Below are 17768 nucleotides of genomic sequence, written 5' to 3' on the forward strand. Positions count from 1 at the left end.
TCTATTCTGTAAATAGTTCAAGACTCTGGAGCCAGATGGTGCTGCAAATCCTCCAACCAGGAGTCACGTTAAGCAGCACGAGTGGGCACAAAAAACTGTTTTTCAAGACAGAATTTCCAATTTGGCTTTAGGGAAGTGGGTAAGAGTAAGTACGTTTCCTTAACATTCCTGACTAGAAAGAAGCTGTCCGCTCGCATCCCCTTGATCAGAATTCGCACATCGCCCCCAAGCGGCCAGCCGTGGAAGCGCCGCAGCACTGGGAAGATGGCACTTTCCCGGGGACTCGGGCGGCAAGCCCCTGCGGAAAGGCTGCCCCGACACGCGTGGGAAGCCAAGCCGGGTACCCGCACTGCTGGCCAGTGCGACACCCACTCACGTCCATGGAGGATAGGCGGAGGGCAGGCGTGGGGCGAGGGCAGGAGCGCGGCGCTAAGCGGGTCCCGTGGTCCCCACCCCACCTGGATGGATGGACGAGGATCAACAAGTACCCAAGAGGGAACTCCTTCAACTACTGATTCCCTCTTGGTCCCATTTACCCCTTTGGGCTTATTTTTTTCTGTACAAACGGGTTCGCTCCCCAAGTGTCCACCCTTCAGCCGTCGCGCAGGCATTCAAGGGGACGAGTTTGCCTGAAAGCCTCTCTTAAGGGTCTTGGGTTGGGTGGCTAGGGCCCTGTCGGCTCGGGATGCGCGCACAGGGCTTGGGGCCGCTCGGCGCCAGAGCCCAAGTGCTGAGCCCGTGAGCGCCAAGGCCGCGTGGGCGGGCACCTATTTTTCTGAGAAGTTCCAGTGCTCCTAGGCCCCGACCCCCGCCGCCCCCCTTCCACCTTCTAGCTGGAAAGTTGTGCGCCAGGCAGCGGGGGGCGGGGAGAGGAACCCAGACTGGCCCCCCTCCCGCTTCCTGCCCCGCGGCCTCTCATTGGTCAGAGGAAACCCCAGGAATGTGAGCGCCCCTTTAAAAGCGCGCGGCTCCTCAGCTTCGCCAGCCACTGCACTCGGGCCGGCCGCTGAGAGCCCACCCTGGCGAGCTCTCCCAGCCGCAGCCTCCGAATCCACGGCCTCCACCCCGCGCCTCTCCAGCGCTCTATCCCGTCGCTGCGCCCTTGTCGCCGGCCCCGGCCGCTGCATCCGCGTCCGCACAGGTAAGGACTCCCGGTCGGCCGCCGAGGACGAGTGCTGCCCTGGCCAGCCACCTGGAGCTCCCAGGCTTCAGCGCCTCCGGAACCCCGGATCTCAATATTTTCTGCCTTCCCCGTACTGTCGCTCCCAGCCTCTGGGGGACTCTTCTTGTGGAAGGGCTCCAGGGCCATCCTCTCCAGCCTTGGGATTCACAGACTAACCCACCAGGACACCCCAAGATTTTCTTCTTTTCCCCAAGTCCTATCAGTCCTCTAGAAAAGGACTGTGCCTCCCTGCGCCCCTAAACTACATCTCCTGGTCCAGTGTTTACCCTTCTCAAGGAAAAACGCCTCCCCAGTGGTTAGTCTTGCCCCCACCACCTGTTTAAAGCGGTAATCTCCCCTCAACTCTTACTTTCTTCCTGATGCTCTCTCCAAAGTAAATACGGTTGCCCCTCCTTCCAGCAAATGTGGGTCCAAAGGGGGATCCCCAGGGATCCCTAGCCCCAAGGCCAACTGGGTTTTGCCCACACTCCCTGCTTGGCAGCCTCTGACCCTGGGCTCTGTGCTCCTTGCTGCAGGCTCCTTGCTGGGCACAAATAGCTCCACCATGGGGCTGGCCTGGGGACTCGGTGTCCTGCTCCTGTTGCATGCCTGTGGCTCCAACCGCATTCCAGGTGAGTCTGTATAATACCTTCTGTGGGGGGAGGGAAGAGGAGGAGGTCGGGTTACCCCAGGTGCGCTTCCCTCCCTGTGCACTCCTCTCTCAGCTGCTTCTCCCCTGAGCCCTGACCAAACCTCAGGATGCCGGTTGCCTCTGACTGTGCCCTTTATTTAGCTCTTCCAGTGGCTGTCAAGAGCTTTCATTCCAGCCCTCTGCCTCACCCCCACCCCCCAGAGCTGAGCTTCCACCCCACCCCCAACCCAGAGCGCTCACCACGTGTCCTGCTCTTGTCTAACAGAGTCTGGGGGAGACAACAGTGTGTTTGACATCTTTGAACTCACCGGAGCTGCCCGCAAGGGCTCTGGGCGCCGACTGGTGAAGGGTCCTGACCCTTCTAGCCCAGCTTTCCGCATAGAGGATGCCAACCTGATCCCCCCTGTGCCTGACAAGAAGTTCCAAGACCTAGTGGATGCTGTGCGGGCGGAGAAAGGTTTCCTCCTCCTGGCCTCCCTGAGGCAAATGAAGAAGACCCGGGGTACCCTGCTGGCTGTGGAGCGGAAAGACCACTCTGGCCAGGTCTTCAGCGTGGTCTCCAATGGCAAGGCGGGCACCTTGGACCTGAGCCTGACCGTGCAGGGGAAGCAGCACGTGGTGTCGGTGGAAGAAGCACTCCTGGCGACTGGCCAGTGGAAGAGCATCACCCTGTTTGTGCAGGAGGACAGGGCCCAACTGTACATCGACTGTGAGAAGATGGAGAATGCGGAGCTGGATGTCCCCATCCAGAGCATCTTCACCAGGGACCTGGCCAGCATCGCCAGACTCCGCATTGCCAAAGGAGGTGTCAATGACAATTTCCAGGTGAGGCCGCTTTGATTCCTGATCCACGGGGTCGACTGCTAGGCAGCTTATGACCAGGAGTGTGATAACAGGAGAGGCAGGGGTTCCAGTATAGGAAATATTGCCTATGCACTAAAGCAGTGGTTCTCACACAGTAGGGAGCATCAGAATCACCTGGAGAGCTTACTAAAATGTATACTGCTGCATCCCACCCCTAGAGTTTTGGATTCGATAGGTCTGGGATGGGGCCTGATCAGAATTTACATTTCTAACTGGTTCCAAGGTGAGGTTGGTGCTGGTGTTCTAGGGATCAGACATTGAAAACCTCTAAAGGAAACAAGAAATGGTTTTCCTGTAACTGCCTATTCAAACCTTAAATACTCTTTATGCTCTTCTCAAGAAAATAATTTCAAATGCATTGCACCAATTATAATATTGCTTGAACTGGATACTTTTTATGAACAGGATAAATACCACTTGGCTATTGGCTTCCTCATGGGGATGTAACCGATCCCAAAGAAAAGATTAAAATAGTGGCTATTTGCTGCTGCAGTGTCTTCCTTGCTTAAACCTCTAGATCTTTGGGTCTGTGGCTTTGAAACTCCCACATTTAACTGTTTGACACTGGAGAGTGTCATTGTATCCTCCGGCCTCAATATCAGATTCCATTTCCTGTATCCCCAAGTAGGCCGATAACTGAATTCTTTGTAAAAGACTGCAGACTTGGCAGAAGATACAATTAAGATTTTTGAAGTTATTTTGCAATTCCCGTGAATTTGGCAATTCACCAACAGTTACTTGGTGTGTTATTTTGACACGGTGATCTTGAAAGGGAGTTCTTTTCAAATTTTAGAACATCTGTTGTGTGATCCTTCTAGCGTAAACAGTCCCCCCTCCCACCGACCCCCTGGCCCCCACCAACACTCTACAGTGTATATCCTCTGCTCACAGGGGGTGCTGCAGAATGTAAGGTTTGTCTTTGGAACCACACCAGAAGACATCCTCAGGAACAAAGGCTGCTCCAGCTGTAAGTATCCCTCTGTTTTTAGGGCATATGGGAAAGTGAGGGCATTCTGCCCAAAATAAGCTGAGAAACTGAAGCAATGGTGATTGTGCATCAATTACCCCAGGTAACATAGTTACCTTTATATAAAGGTGACCTCAAACAGTTTTCCACACTCAACGGTCCCCTCCTTTTGCCTCCCTCACCCAAAATGAAATGTCTTTTACACTTAGGATGCCCAGGGGCTGGCTGGTGGGAGCATCTACTTGAAGACATTCTCCTCCTTTCCTCATTGTGTTCCTTTGTTCCTTGGCAGCTACCAGTGTCTTTGTCACCCTTGACAACAACGTGGTGAATGGGTCCAGCCCCGCCATCCGCACCGACTACATTGGCCACAAGACAAAGGACCTGCAAGCCATTTGTGGCATCTCATGTGACGAGCTGTCCAGCATGGTCCTGGAGCTCAGGGGTCTACGCACCATTGTGACCACGCTGCAGGACAGTATCCGCAAAGTGGTCAGTGGCCTCACCCGCCCCGTTAGCAGGAGCCCCTGCATGTGTATCCCCAATGATGCTGAGGGACTGAAAGTGAGGCTCGATGCTAATAACCTTTCTCCCCCTTTTAGACCGAAGAGAACAAAGAGCTGGCCAATGAGCTGAGGAGGCCCCCACTCTGCTACCACAACGGAGTGCAGTACAGGACTGGCGACGAGTGGACGGTGGACAGCTGCACTGAGTGTCGCTGCCAGGTAAGGCTCTCGACGGACTGAAACACGAATGGATGGCACACTCTCTGAAGAAAGAGGCAGATGGCTGCAGAGGCTCTTTTCATGTTCCATGGCTGGATACCCAAGTGGTGTCTTTTTCTTAAGATGCAGTTATGACATCTTTAAAATCGTTTAAATGCTCAGAGGTTTTCAAAGTCTTAATTATACCACAGGCTAAGAGTAATATCTAAAAGAATATATCTATTTAAGTATCTCGGTAACTTACCTGCTTTAGTTCAAGAGCTAAGTGTTGAATATCAGGTAAGTAAAACCGAGTTGGAACTTTTCCCCCCCGAACCTGATTCGTATTCAGCTATGACATGGAGATTCTTTAATACAGTACTGATTACTGTTCAAATCACTTAGCCCAACATCATTAGAACTATCCACTTACCTCAGATCGTACTGCCTGCAGCGTGTGTCCTTCTGGCTCACCCCCTACCTAACGCCAGGGGCAGAGGGGTTTGGGGGGTGTTACTGGCTCATTGAGCAAAGTCAAGCTTAAATACAAATCACGGATTGCCGGATTTGGGAGCCACCTTTGCTAAATTCCCATTCTTGTCCAATATTATATAAAGCCATATTTATACATGAGAAAGTAAGATGCTCATTGATCTTCTTTTCCCCATAAAGATGTAATTTAAAAATTTTTTAAGTCCTGGCTGAGTTTCAGGAGTTTGATTTTAGACATAGAGTAACAGATCTGACTCATGATATTAGGTGGTTCCAATTGCATAAATTCATGCTGTTCTGTGCATGAATAAGTGACTAAGTGGCAATTGAGAAGAATTCTAGAGGGATGGAGTGACAAGTAAGCAGCACTAGAACTGTCTCCACAGTACTGGTGGCTGCCAAAGACAGGCAGATCTTCTATTAAAATCATTCCACTACAGCGTTTATAGCCCAGACGACATTTCAGCTTGTAATTGAAATGTTTCAGTATGTAAGCTTCTGCTTGCAATATGCTTAGTACCCATTTCTCCTTCACTGTTGCCCTGCAGAACTCAGTTACCATCTGCAAAAAAGTGTCCTGTCCCATCATGCCCTGCTCCAATGCCACAGTTCCCGATGGAGAATGCTGCCCACGGTGCTGGCGTAAGTTCCTAAGATTGCATAACCATGCTTCAGCGACTGGATCGATTGTGCATAATGCTGGAATCCCAGTCCCATCTCTGTCACACGTTTTCATTCAGTTTCTTGCTGCAGCATCTGGTTAGCTGATAGCTTGTCTGCTGTATAGAGCCAAAAAAATGCCATTATGACTAAACTTAATTACCCCCCTGGATTATGGTGTAGACAATAACCTTAGTATAGTTTATTGAGTATGATTCTGTGATTTGAGAAAAGAAGAGATGAATTGGTAGCAGCAAAAGCTTTAAGTTAACTGGATTTAGAATCTGACCTTATGGCCTAGAGTCGAGAAAAATCTGCTCACTGGAGAAATTGATGGACTTAACTGGGCCTGAAAGTTCTACCCATTTTATCTACAGGCATAGGAGACCTAAGAAAAAATAGCAGTTTGAGTCTCAGGGCTCTGTAAGAAATTGTATTGTTTCATGGTACCCAGTCTGGTACTGGTTTTGCTGACAGTATAATTAATCACTTTGCTAAGACACTGTAGTAAGTACAAGTCATAGAAATGATTTATCACAACTAAGATGCATAAAACAGGAAAGTAGCACTCACCCTCCACATCCACACCCCCCACACTCCCTGTTTCCTACACACACAGATCACAGCTCAGAAGAACCAGTTCCCTTCAGAGATATCAGTGACATTGGAACTGTCATAATCATTTGTACATTGCTTTCTGTTCAGCATTCACTTCAGATGTGGGTTAAAGCGAACAAGGCTAGCTAGGGGCTAGCGGAGCGCTGAATTTTTAGTCAGGGATTACTAGCAAAACTTCCAACTGATGACAAGAGAAAACAAGTTCTATCTCCTGTCAGATACAGGACGTGATTGTAGTCATCGCGCCTGGGCAGATGGTAAACAAACACACTTCCCTCTTATGAAAATATGTGCAGAAAAGGCCCCAAATGCTAGGGTGAGAGGAGCAACCCGCTGACTGACCTCATGACTGATCCAGGGCCAGAGCCAACAGCGGCTCCGCTGCCTTCAGATTCATCTGCCAAACACATGGGCTCTCCTGAAAGTCAGAAGTGACTCCTATAAGTTGCCTAAAACCCAAGTGTTCTTGGAAGCCTGGGGCTAGAAATGCCTACCAAGACATCTTAAGTCAAAAAAGGGAAACTCATTTAAAATCCAGACTGGAAGAAGGAGGCGAGGATGACTAGAAACATATGTGGGGGAAAGGTTCAGCTATACCGACCCAGGCAAAGCATGCAATTACCCCAAAGCTGTGCACAGAATGACCACTTGGCCATTGGCCTAACAAATATACTGCTTTTCACTCTCTGGAATGGGAAGAAAGTCCTGAGCAGACCAGTCCAAAGAATAGCTTGTTTTCATGATAACACACTAAATGCACCCATTTGCTCAGCAGCCAGCGACTCTGCAGACGATGGCTGGTCCCCGTGGTCTGAGTGGACCTCTTGCTCTGTGACCTGTGGCAATGGAATCCAGCAGCGTGGCCGCTCCTGCGACAGCCTCAACAACAGATGCGAGGGCTCCTCTGTGCAGACGCGGACCTGCCACATCCAGGAGTGTGACAAGAGATGTAAGTGTTTGGCCGCTTGAGGATGTGGAGACCTGACTTGTCCTTGTTGTCACCAATAGCAACTCCAGAGCACAGAGGTTGAGGGCACAGGTTCTAGGCTCTGATCTAATCCCAGTTCTCTGCCTTATCTGTGCACCCTTGAGCACAGCTTATCCTCTCTGAGGCTCTTTCCTTACCTGTAAATTGGGGGTAAAAATAGTTTAAAGATTTTTAGTTTGGCGAGTTTGAAGATTTGGTTTAGAGGATGCATTTAAAGTGTTAACATAGAGCTTGGCTTGTGGGAAGCACCATATAACCATCAGGTTTGTCCTTTAGTTAAACAGGATGGCGGCTGGAGCCACTGGTCCCCATGGTCATCTTGCTCCGTAACATGTGGAGACGGTGTGATCACAAGGATCCGGCTCTGCAACTCCCCCAGCCCCCAGATGAATGGGAAGCCGTGTGAGGGCAAAGCCCGGGAGACCAAAGCCTGCCAGAAAGACGCCTGCCCCAGTAAGTGCATGCATCCCCCGGCATGGTGCTGGCAGCTCCACCCCGCTGGCTGCCTGGCATCCATGAGTCACAGACGGGGGGAGGTTGCCTCCTAGAGAAACAAACAGAAGCACAGCCCTGCAGGGCACAGCAGCTTCTTCTAATGGCAAATAGAACCATTTCAGATTCACCCTCTTCCCAGACATCCTTACCATGTGTCAGGGTCATGGAGGTTTATTGAACACGCTCAGGAGAGTCTCCTGTGAAGGTAAAGTGTTTGAAAATTGGTTTTAGCTTTGGCCTGTGGTTCATTTTCTTACAGTCAATGGAGGCTGGGGACCCTGGTCACCATGGGACATCTGTTCTGTCACCTGTGGAGGAGGGGTACAGAAACGTAGCCGGCTCTGCAACAACCCCACACCCCAGTTTGGAGGCAAGGACTGCATTGGTGATGTGACAGAAAACCAGATCTGCAACAAGCAAGACTGTCCCATTGGTAAGTCACACAGCCCAGGCAGCCCAGGACAAAACCACTTAATGGCATGGTCAGCTTTCATGGGGGTTCAGTCTGAATGGTCCTGAGTGGTTTGATTAAAATGCCAGATGGACAACATAATCTCAAAAGTTAGCAGTTACACAGACCTTACAATATTATACCCCCATTTAAAGTGACCAGAATGGCAGTAACAGCAGCTGAGACCCACATTTGCCTGTCACTCTTATCTCAGATGGATGCCTGTCCAATCCCTGCTTTGCTGGTGTCCAGTGTACCAGCTACCCTGATGGCAGCTGGAAGTGTGGTGCCTGTCCCCCAGGCTATAGTGGAGATGGCGTCGAGTGCAAAGACGTTGATGAGGTGAGGAGCTGGGAGCTACCAGACCTAGGAAAGCATCTCATCTGCCTTGGTCACTTCTTGTGGCAGTGTTCTCTAAACATGAACAAACCTGTTTCTTCCACAGTGCAAAGAAGTCCCTGATGCCTGCTTCAACCACAATGGAGAGCACAGGTGTGAGAACACAGACCCCGGCTACAACTGCCTGCCCTGCCCACCGCGCTTCACTGGCTCGCAGCCCTTCGGCCGGGGCGTGGAACATGCCACCGCCAACAAGCAGGTAGAGCAGAGGGGACTAGTAGATGGGAGTAGTGGGGGGTGTCCTTGACTGAGCTAGCCATGAATGCAGGGAATGTCCTCTCACACCCTTCAAGGAAAGCAGGGAAGGGGGTGAGCGTCAATCTAGCTTTTAGAAACAGGACTAGAAAATGAATTGTTCATCCAGCAGAGAAAATTGGTCCATCACATTTGACCATGCTGCTCTGGAGTGAGTTGTGAGTGGCTGGATTTGTAAGTGCCAGGGTGATGTGCAAGTTCAAGGAAAACACACATAAAGCCATGTCAGCCTATAACCTGGCATTGACATTCCCAGGGGAGGATGGGGAAGACTGGCACTCTTCCCATGGATCTCTGTCCAGAGGCAATGGGGAGCTGGGGACCCTCCAAGGCTCTGCCTTAACGTCAGAATGTTGTGCCTTCAGGTATGCAAGCCCCGAAACCCCTGCACAGACGGGACACACGACTGCAACAAGAACGCCAACTGCAACTACCTGGGCCACTACAGCGACCCCATGTACCGCTGCGAGTGCAAGCCTGGCTACGCCGGCAACGGCATCATCTGCGGGGAGGACACAGACCTGGACGGCTGGCCCAACGAGGACCTGCTGTGCGTGGCCAATGCAACTTACCACTGCAGAAAGGTAGCCCGCCCTCACCCGCCTCCAGAAACTGTATCAAGGGGATGAGCTGAGGAATTGCTTAAACTTGGGGAATGGAACGGAAAGATCAAATCATCCAAAGGCAGAGGAACACTAATTCTTATTATATCACTTCATGCCAAGAACATGAATGGGACAGGCCCTTTGGGCAATTGTGTTCCACAGTCGATTATGTTGTCCAAAAAAAGTTCATTTCTCTACCAAATGCCAGCAGAGCATGACCCGTGTTCCCGGTATATATAAAGTTTAGAGCATTTATACAAAGTATTTATGTGTGTGTGTGTGTGTGTGTGTGTGTGTGTATAGATCCTCCAAGCAAACTTTTTTGTCTTCCCACTGAAAATACTTGCTGTCACAGAGTAGCATTCGGTTCTGTCTGCAGTGTTTCGGTGCACGCTCTAGTGCATGAGCTGCGCAAAAGGCTTGCAAACTGCAGCTGCAGTGTGTCTTCTCTTTCCAGGATAATTGCCCCAACCTTCCCAACTCGGGGCAGGAAGACTATGACAAGGATGGAATCGGCGATGCCTGCGATGATGACGATGACAATGATAAGATTCCAGATGACAGGGTAAAATTGTTTTCCATTCCTCTTTCAGCTTTTGTGTTCAGCAACAGCCTGTAACCCTTAAGATTCAACAAAATTACTGATATTTAGTCATCAGAAATTATTCATTGTGATTCTGTAGTTTTCAGATACAAATGTTGCCAAGAGAATTTTTAAATGAGGGTTTTGTTTTTCATCACAGCTTGCCTTTCCCCTAGTTGGAGCAAAAAGTTACAATGTGTGAGCAAATGACACTTTGCTCCCCATATTGGTTTCAAGTGTCTTCTCTAGGTCACAGTAAGGTTTTCTCTGCTTGCACCCAGAATGGAGATGTTGACTTTCTATTTACATCTCACTGACTCATAACCAACAGAAATTCATTTTTCATTCATTATGTCCTGGCTTTTAACTTTTGCAGTGATCATTTTACAGGGGACTTAGTATATCCACCGAGTAGAAAATGATTGTTGCACATTTTCACAGTTTTATATATATTATGCATGTGATTTGAGGCTAGTTTCATGGACCAAGTTGTACAGTGCTCTGCTTCTTCTCTTGGCAGGACAACTGTCCATTCCATTACAACCCAGCCCAGTACGACTATGACAGAGATGACGTGGGAGACCGCTGTGACAACTGCCCGTACAACCACAACCCAGACCAGGCCGACACAGATAACAATGGGGAAGGAGACGCCTGCGCAGCTGACATTGATGGGGACGGTAGGGCGCTCCCTGATTCCAGCCAGCCCGTAGGCAGCTGTGACGGCATTCAGCTCTCAGCCTTGAACAGCGCTGGCTGTTAGTGTGCAGTCTGGTTGAAACAGCTGAGGCTAAAGATTCCAGCTCTTATCTGTCCCGTGTTCTCTGCAGGTATCCTCAATGAACGGGACAACTGCCAGTATGTCTACAATGTGGACCAGAAAGACACTGACATGGACGGGGTTGGTGATCAATGTGACAACTGCCCCCTGGAACACAATCCAGACCAGGTAGGTAGATTCCTTTCAGAATCTTTCAGTAAACTGTTAGAATATCCCTTTCTAAGCCGCTTTTAAAAACAGAAGAGTTTAAGTTCAAACACTTTCACTACCATGGCTATCAGTGATCTCATAGCCAATTACAGCATTTCCATGTGAACAGTTTGCCTGACCTAAGCTCTTTGCAGAGTTCCATAGGTCTTTAGCATGACAGTCTTGTAACTTCAATCTTATCCTCTATAAGAAGCCCACATGATCTGCTCAGTGGAATCTACCATTGTTAAGATAAATTATACAAAGCAGAAATCTGTGACTGACAACTGTACAGGAATATTAATCATGTCTGAAACTAAGAGATGGAAGAAAATATCCCTAAGCAAGATACACAGCCATTTTCATGGCTCATGATATAATCTGACTGCAAGAAAATCAAACTAAAAATATTTCCCCAAACTGGAGAAATCCCTGTTTCTTTGTCATTCTTCAAGTGTTTTGGCATTGCAAACAGATAATTCTGTACCGGTGCTACGAAGTACTGCAAACAGACACAGCCAGAACAAGTTCCATGTCTGAAGGTGTTTCTTTTCTGGTGTAATCGCTCATCATTTATTTTCTCAGTGCAAAACTTAAGGCTTTTTTTTCCCCTAAAAGCCATTATTCTGGAAATTTAGAAACCACCTTTTTATAAATGCAAATATTTTTTAAAAGATTCAAGAAATGATAAAGCCAGCTAATTTCTGGAGGAATCCAGAAACTCTCCTACTATTTGCTCTATGACTTTCTCTAAAACAAAAAGCACCAGGAGGAATTGCTTTGGGGAAATAGGGAAAAGCATGAATGATTTGGGATAGCATTTTTGATCAAAAGGCATTGAGGGTCATCTGTTTTGAATTTGAGTCTTACTGTAAATTAAACCTCAGTGCCATTTAACCTCCCGGGATAAGGTGTTGGTTCTTCAGATGATAATAAAATTTATAACAATTCATCATGTAAAAATCTTAATGGCAAAGAGCATAAATACTGGCAAGCAAAATTGCAATTTGTGTATAAATAATCTGTAAGCATTCCATATGTAGTGAATAAGGTAAAAAAGGTACTCTGAGAAATATGGTTTTGAAAAAAATTAGAATTTTGACTTTACCTGAGCCAACACTGGACAATCCTTTTGGACTAGATATGTAAAACCAAATACCTAAAAGAGAAGAAAATGATTTATCCCACCATACAGGTTACCCAGTATGTATGAAAAGCAGTGCATGTTGCCATGATTTAATGACCTGGAGTAGAAGTTGACGTGTCAACAATTTCCTAACTGAAAATTTGAATAGAACATAAATTGTACCCAGAGCATTCAATTCATCTATTAAGATATAAGTAGTTAATATGGCATTCTATCCTTAGTGATGAAATGATGCTTTCTATTTAATTTTATTTAGAAAGTTTTCTGTTTTAAAAGAACTTTCAAATATCCCTTTAAAAACTAATACATACAAGGATCAAGAATAAAACATTTAAGATTTGTTGATATAGATGTGAAACCTCACTGGTCTTATCAGACACTGGAGAATCTCCGTAAGTTTTCTTTAGCATCAGGGATTCACATTCCAACTCACCCTCTGTCTCTTTCAGCTCGACTCTGACTCGGACCGCATTGGAGACACCTGTGACAACAATCAGGATATTGATGAAGACGGCCACCAGAACAACCTGGACAACTGTCCCTACGTGCCCAATGCCAACCAGGCTGACCATGACAAGGATGGCAAAGGCGACGCCTGTGACCATGATGACGACAATGATGGCATTCCTGACGACCGGGACAACTGCAGGCTGGTGCCCAATCCTGACCAGAAGGACTCTGATGGTGAGTCACTGGAGCCACCTGTAAAGCGAGTAACTGAAACCATGGCTGTCTGGATTGAGGAAATAAAAACAAAGCTGAATACATTTGAGGATGAAGAGACTAAAATGTTAACTTTGACAAGACAGTGAATTTCTGGCACCAGTAATGGTGTTTTGGAATTTCACTGAACTCTTGCCTTTTTGCCTTTAGGTGATGGTCGAGGTGATGCTTGCAAAGATGATTTTGACCAGGACAAGGTGCCAGACATTGATGACATCTGTCCCGAAAATGTTGATATCAGTGAGACTGATTTCCGCCGATTCCAGATGATTCCTCTAGATCCCAAAGGGACATCCCAGAATGACCCTAACTGGGTTGTACGCCATCAGGGTAAAGAACTTGTCCAGACTGTCAACTGTGACCCTGGACTTGCTGTAGGTGAGTAGAGAGTTCTTCAAACGAAAGGCCAGTGTTACAGGGGAAAGAAGCCAATGTAAAAGCAGGCAGTTGCATGTGTCCCCGTGAGTGCTAAAATGGCTGGGAATGTGACAGAGAACCTCCAGAAGGCCGCAGGTTTTAAGCTGGGTGTGGCCTCCTCTTCCAGGTTATGACGAATTTAACGCCGTGGACTTCAGCGGCACCTTCTTCATCAACACCGAGAGGGACGACGACTATGCCGGCTTTGTGTTTGGCTACCAGTCCAGCAGCCGCTTCTATGTTGTGATGTGGAAGCAAGTCACTCAATCCTACTGGGACACCAACCCCACGAGGGCTCAGGGGTACTCTGGACTTTCCGTAAAGGTTGTAAACTCCACCACGGGGCCTGGCGAGCACCTGCGGAATGCCCTGTGGCACACAGGAAACACCCCTGGCCAGGTGAGAACAACGCCCTGCAGGAGGGGAAGGGAGGTTGTGTTTGGCCAAGCCTCCCACCAGGGAGTCTTAGACATCACGTTCCCAGCATCACCAACTATAGCATTAAGCTCTGCATTGCAAAAACCATCCTAGCATCTGAGAGGGTAGCTCACTTGAGATCAAAAGGCTAAAACTGTTTGTTTTAGCCTCTTCAAACAAACAAAAATGTCAACATCCCTTCTCTTTGCTGATATGCACATTCAAGGCTATATGCATAGCCAATAAAGCCCTTGGGGAAAAAAATCCTACATTGCAGCCCTCTAGTTTGGGTCAACTCAGTACCTTTTCAAGTACCATTTCAAGTACCATTCCATTTCATGGAATCTAACATAAATCTTATAATGAAGCTGTTTCAACCTTTGCTTTTCCTTTTCCTCCAGGTGCGCACACTGTGGCATGACCCTCGTCACATCGGCTGGAAAGATTTCACTGCCTACAGATGGCGTCTGAGCCACAGGCCAAAGACAGGTTTCATCAGGTAGGATTGCTCTGATTAAATATCCCTTAAGTCATACTGACAGGCAGGGAGGAGGGGACCAAAGGTAAGGGTGGCACTAAGGTGATTTCCTTTTTTCCCCGCAGAGTGGTGATGTATGAAGGGAAGAAAATCATGGCTGACTCAGGACCCATCTATGACAAAACCTATGCCGGTGGGAGACTAGGCTTGTTTGTCTTCTCGCAAGAAATGGTGTTCTTCTCCGACCTGAAATATGAATGCAGAGGTAGGAGCAAAATGACAGTGAATATATAGGTGAAATCCCTAATTCAGACCAGTATCAAGAACGTCAGTCATGCAAGAGGCTGATATAAAGGCTGCATAAGACACGGAGTTGTTTCTATCTTGCTGTTGAAGACACAGTGATAAAAAATGAAACAATGAAAGCCTTAGAAAGCAGAGCATAAGTTCTGGAAGGTTATGCTATATCAAACACCTCGCAACGGTGTTCAAACACATTAATGTGTAATTTTATAAACTACCAATCTCAAAATATACTTTTGCCATTATAAAAGTAGAGCTGAGCCAAGGTTGTTAATATATTAGTCGATATTAAGATTACAGTGCCTCAGTGAATACAGTTTATGTATTTATGTGTTTATATATTTATTTCACAGATTCCTAATCATCAAACTGTTGATCGAAAGACTGATCATAACCAATGCTGGTATTGCACCTTCTGGAACCATGGGCTTTAGAAAACCCCCAGGATCGCTCCTCGCTGCCTGCCTTTGCTCTCTGCTTGCATGAGTGTGGACTCCTAGAACATGTGACTTGCCTCAAGAAAATGCAATTTTCCAAATCAGACCCTGCATTCAGCCTCTGACTGAGAAGAATCTTCCAAGGAGACAAACAATGACTTTGGTTGGCTTTTGCAAAAGCAAAAGCATCCACATGCTTTGGTTGGAAGGTGCCTGTCCCACTCTGCTTTTGTCAGAGCAGAATGCGACTGTGAGGCCAGCTCTGAGCAGTGGACTCCAAACTGTTTTCAGGCATGTGAGAGAAGGGAGGACTCACTAGAATTGACAAACAAAACCAGCCCTGACCTACTCCCTCTGGAATGGCGGGGGCGGGGGGCCAAAGCCCAAAGGGGAGGATGCATACCCAAGAGACGATTGTATGAAGAAAATATGGAGGAACTGTTACATTTTTGGTACTAAATCATTTTCAGGGGATTGAAAGACTATTGCTGGATTTCATGATGCTGACCCGTGTTAGCTGATTAACCCACATAAATAGGCACTTAAATAGAAGCAGGGAAGGAAGGAAAAGACTGGCTTCTGGACTTCCTCCCAGATTTCCACCCCTTAACACATCACCTGTAGTGACCAGAACAGGGAGTTGGAGTTAAACCAACTCAAGGCAATGCTGACTGCCGCAGCTTGGTTCTATTGAAATTGTCAGTTGTATTCCAGATGTAGCTTCTGCAGATGTAGCAGGAAAATAAGAAAACACACCATCTCAGTGAGCACCAGGCTGTCTCCCAAGGGACGGGCAGCCCGTGCTTGTATTTTTATGGTTAGAAAGGCACAAAATTATCAACTAAGACATTCCTTTTCTCTCTTTTTTTCCTGAATATCATGGAGTTTTCCAGTTGTCTCTTTTGGACTGTAGTTTTTAGTGTTTTAAACAAACACTTTACAATGTAAACTATTTATTTTTTACTTATTCTGGGGGATCTGTCTGAAAGACTATTCATGGAACAGGAAGAAGCGTAAGGACTATCCATATCATCTTTGCTACAAGTCATTATGACTGTAAGATTGTAAATACAGATTATTTATTAACTCTGTTCTACCTGGAATTTAGGTTTCATATGGAAAGTGTTTGAGAGCAGGTAGTTGAGATTGATCAGCAAATCTTTCACAGGAATGGCACAAGGAAACCAGCATAGCAAGCTGCTCTTCACCTTGTGCTTAGACTGAATGATTTGGAATTCTTTTTTCCTTTTTTTTCCCAAGTGGAATTACTTGGTTGTCCATTTGCAAGTGTTTTTAGTTTGCAAAGAAAGCCAAGAGGCCATTAATACTGTCTTATCCCATCCCTTGTGCCTATTTCCAGGGAGATGAAAAGCATCTACATTTATTATTTTTGCCTTTTTCCAAAAGAAAAAAATGACAAAGGTGAAACTTGTATACAAATATTACCTCATTTGTTGTGTGACTGAGTAAAGAATTTTGGGATCAAACAGAAAGAGTTTAAGTGTCTAACAAACTTAAAGCTACTGTAGTACCTAAAAAAATAAAAAATCAATGTTGTACATAGTATAAAAATTCTTTGCAGAAAAGTATTCCCAGTAAGGAAATAGCATTGAAATGTTAAATACATTTTCTGAAAGTTGTTTTTTTCTATCATCTTGTATACCGTTGCTTTATTTTTATAAATTATTTTCTCAATGCCTTTGGAATAGATATCTCAGATTGTGTAGATATGCTATTTAAATAATTTATCAGGAAATACTGCCTGTAGAGTTAGTATTTCTATTTTTATAAAATGTTTGCACACTGAATTGAAGAATTGTTCGTTTTTTGTTTTGTTGATTTGTTTTTTGCTTGTTACCCTCCTCCCTGTTTTTACTATTTGCCAATACTTTTCTAGGAATGTGCTTTTTTTGTACACATTTTTATCCATTTTACATTCTAAAGCAGTGTAAGTTGTATATTACTGTTTCTTATGTACAAGGAACAACAATAAATCATATGGAAATTTATATTTATACTTACTGTATCCGTGTTTATTTGATTTCTGGCCTTACGTTATGAGGTATGGGTAAACTGAATCCTTAAGCCAATAGAGCATACACAAACAGAAATCACAGGAACGGTAACGTTCCCAGTTCCTATACAATTTAAGAAGACGCAGTTGCTTAGATGACGTATTTGCTGGATTTGTGGAATAAAAGAACAAAATAAATTAGCCTGTCATACTAAAAACAAGCAATGAGAAATGACCACCCCCACAAGATGTGGGACTCAAAAGGATATAAGTTTATATTTTACTAATGTCACTAAATGTCATTTATCGAATCCTTTTCAAAGCCCACTTCTGTTCCTGAAAATAAAAAGGAGAACAGGAGTGAAGCACATACTCACAGCTACATCTTCCGACCCATGAATGAGGACACCAGGCTGTGAAGAAGCTTTAGAAATGTTAGTGAAGGACAAACTGTCCTTGAAAAGCTCGGTCAAATTCTATAGAGATCACATTTTGGAGAGTGACTATGCCTTTGGTCAGAAAGATGATTTAAGAGAGGGAGAACTGGGAATAAATCCTAATACACACACACACACACACATATGTACACACACACATATAAAATATCAACTTATTGTGAGAAAGCCAAAGCCTTACAATAAGCAGAACCTGAGCTTCAGGTGTGCTAACCATGAATGTAGAATACCATCCAATTTTTAGTTTTAAAAAGAATTTTTAAAAATTTTAGAATAAAAATTTTTATGAATAAAGATCTCCCTTTGAGGTCCATTAAACAAAAAGGACAGGCTGAGTGAGACAGAATCTTTTTTCCCCTTACTGACTTTTCTCTCTCATTCTAGAAACATATATAAGTATAAATTGCCAAATCACTTTATGGTATCTAGGTGAAGAATCAGGAACTGGAAGGTGTTGGTTATAAACTTTGGAAAACTGATTTGAAAGAATTATTCTTTGAAACATGACACCA

At 45.9% G+C, this 17768-nt stretch overlaps 2 protein-coding genes across 3 annotated transcripts in view; one reads left to right on the forward strand and one right to left on the reverse strand.

Moving 5' to 3' along the window:
• Window positions 1-975: 975 nt before the first annotated feature.
• Window positions 976-15862, forward strand: THBS1 (thrombospondin 1). 2 transcript variants are annotated; one of them, XM_055537340.1, is made up of 22 exons: window positions 976-1141; window positions 1699-1794; window positions 2080-2639; window positions 3570-3645; window positions 3938-4137; window positions 4248-4370; window positions 5390-5483; window positions 6892-7068; window positions 7384-7560; window positions 7862-8035; window positions 8268-8395; window positions 8499-8651; window positions 9073-9291; window positions 9770-9877; window positions 10416-10575; window positions 10726-10844; window positions 12462-12696; window positions 12886-13113; window positions 13280-13551; window positions 13971-14068; window positions 14173-14312; window positions 14704-15862. In XM_055537340.1, the coding sequence occupies exons 2-22, from the start codon at window positions 1728-1730 to the stop codon at window positions 14709-14711; spliced, it is 3516 nt and encodes a 1171-aa protein (XP_055393315.1). In that variant the 5' UTR covers window positions 976-1141; window positions 1699-1727; the 3' UTR covers window positions 14712-15862. The 2 variants fall into 2 exon arrangements, with proteins under 2 accessions (XP_055393315.1, XP_055393316.1); XM_055537341.1 differs by having other exon boundaries at window positions 6895-7068.
• Window positions 5537-17768, reverse strand: part of FSIP1 (fibrous sheath interacting protein 1) — a 240833-nt gene continuing 228601 nt past the window's right edge. The window contains exon 13 of the mRNA XM_055537343.1: window positions 5537-5620. The gene's annotated coding sequence lies outside the window, so the exon portion shown is untranslated. The remainder of the gene's footprint in view (window positions 5621-17768) is intronic.

Source organism: Bubalus kerabau, chromosome 10 (genome assembly GCF_029407905.1).
Source record: "Bubalus kerabau isolate K-KA32 ecotype Philippines breed swamp buffalo chromosome 10, PCC_UOA_SB_1v2, whole genome shotgun sequence".
NCBI lineage: Eukaryota > Metazoa > Chordata > Mammalia > Artiodactyla > Bovidae > Bubalus > Bubalus kerabau.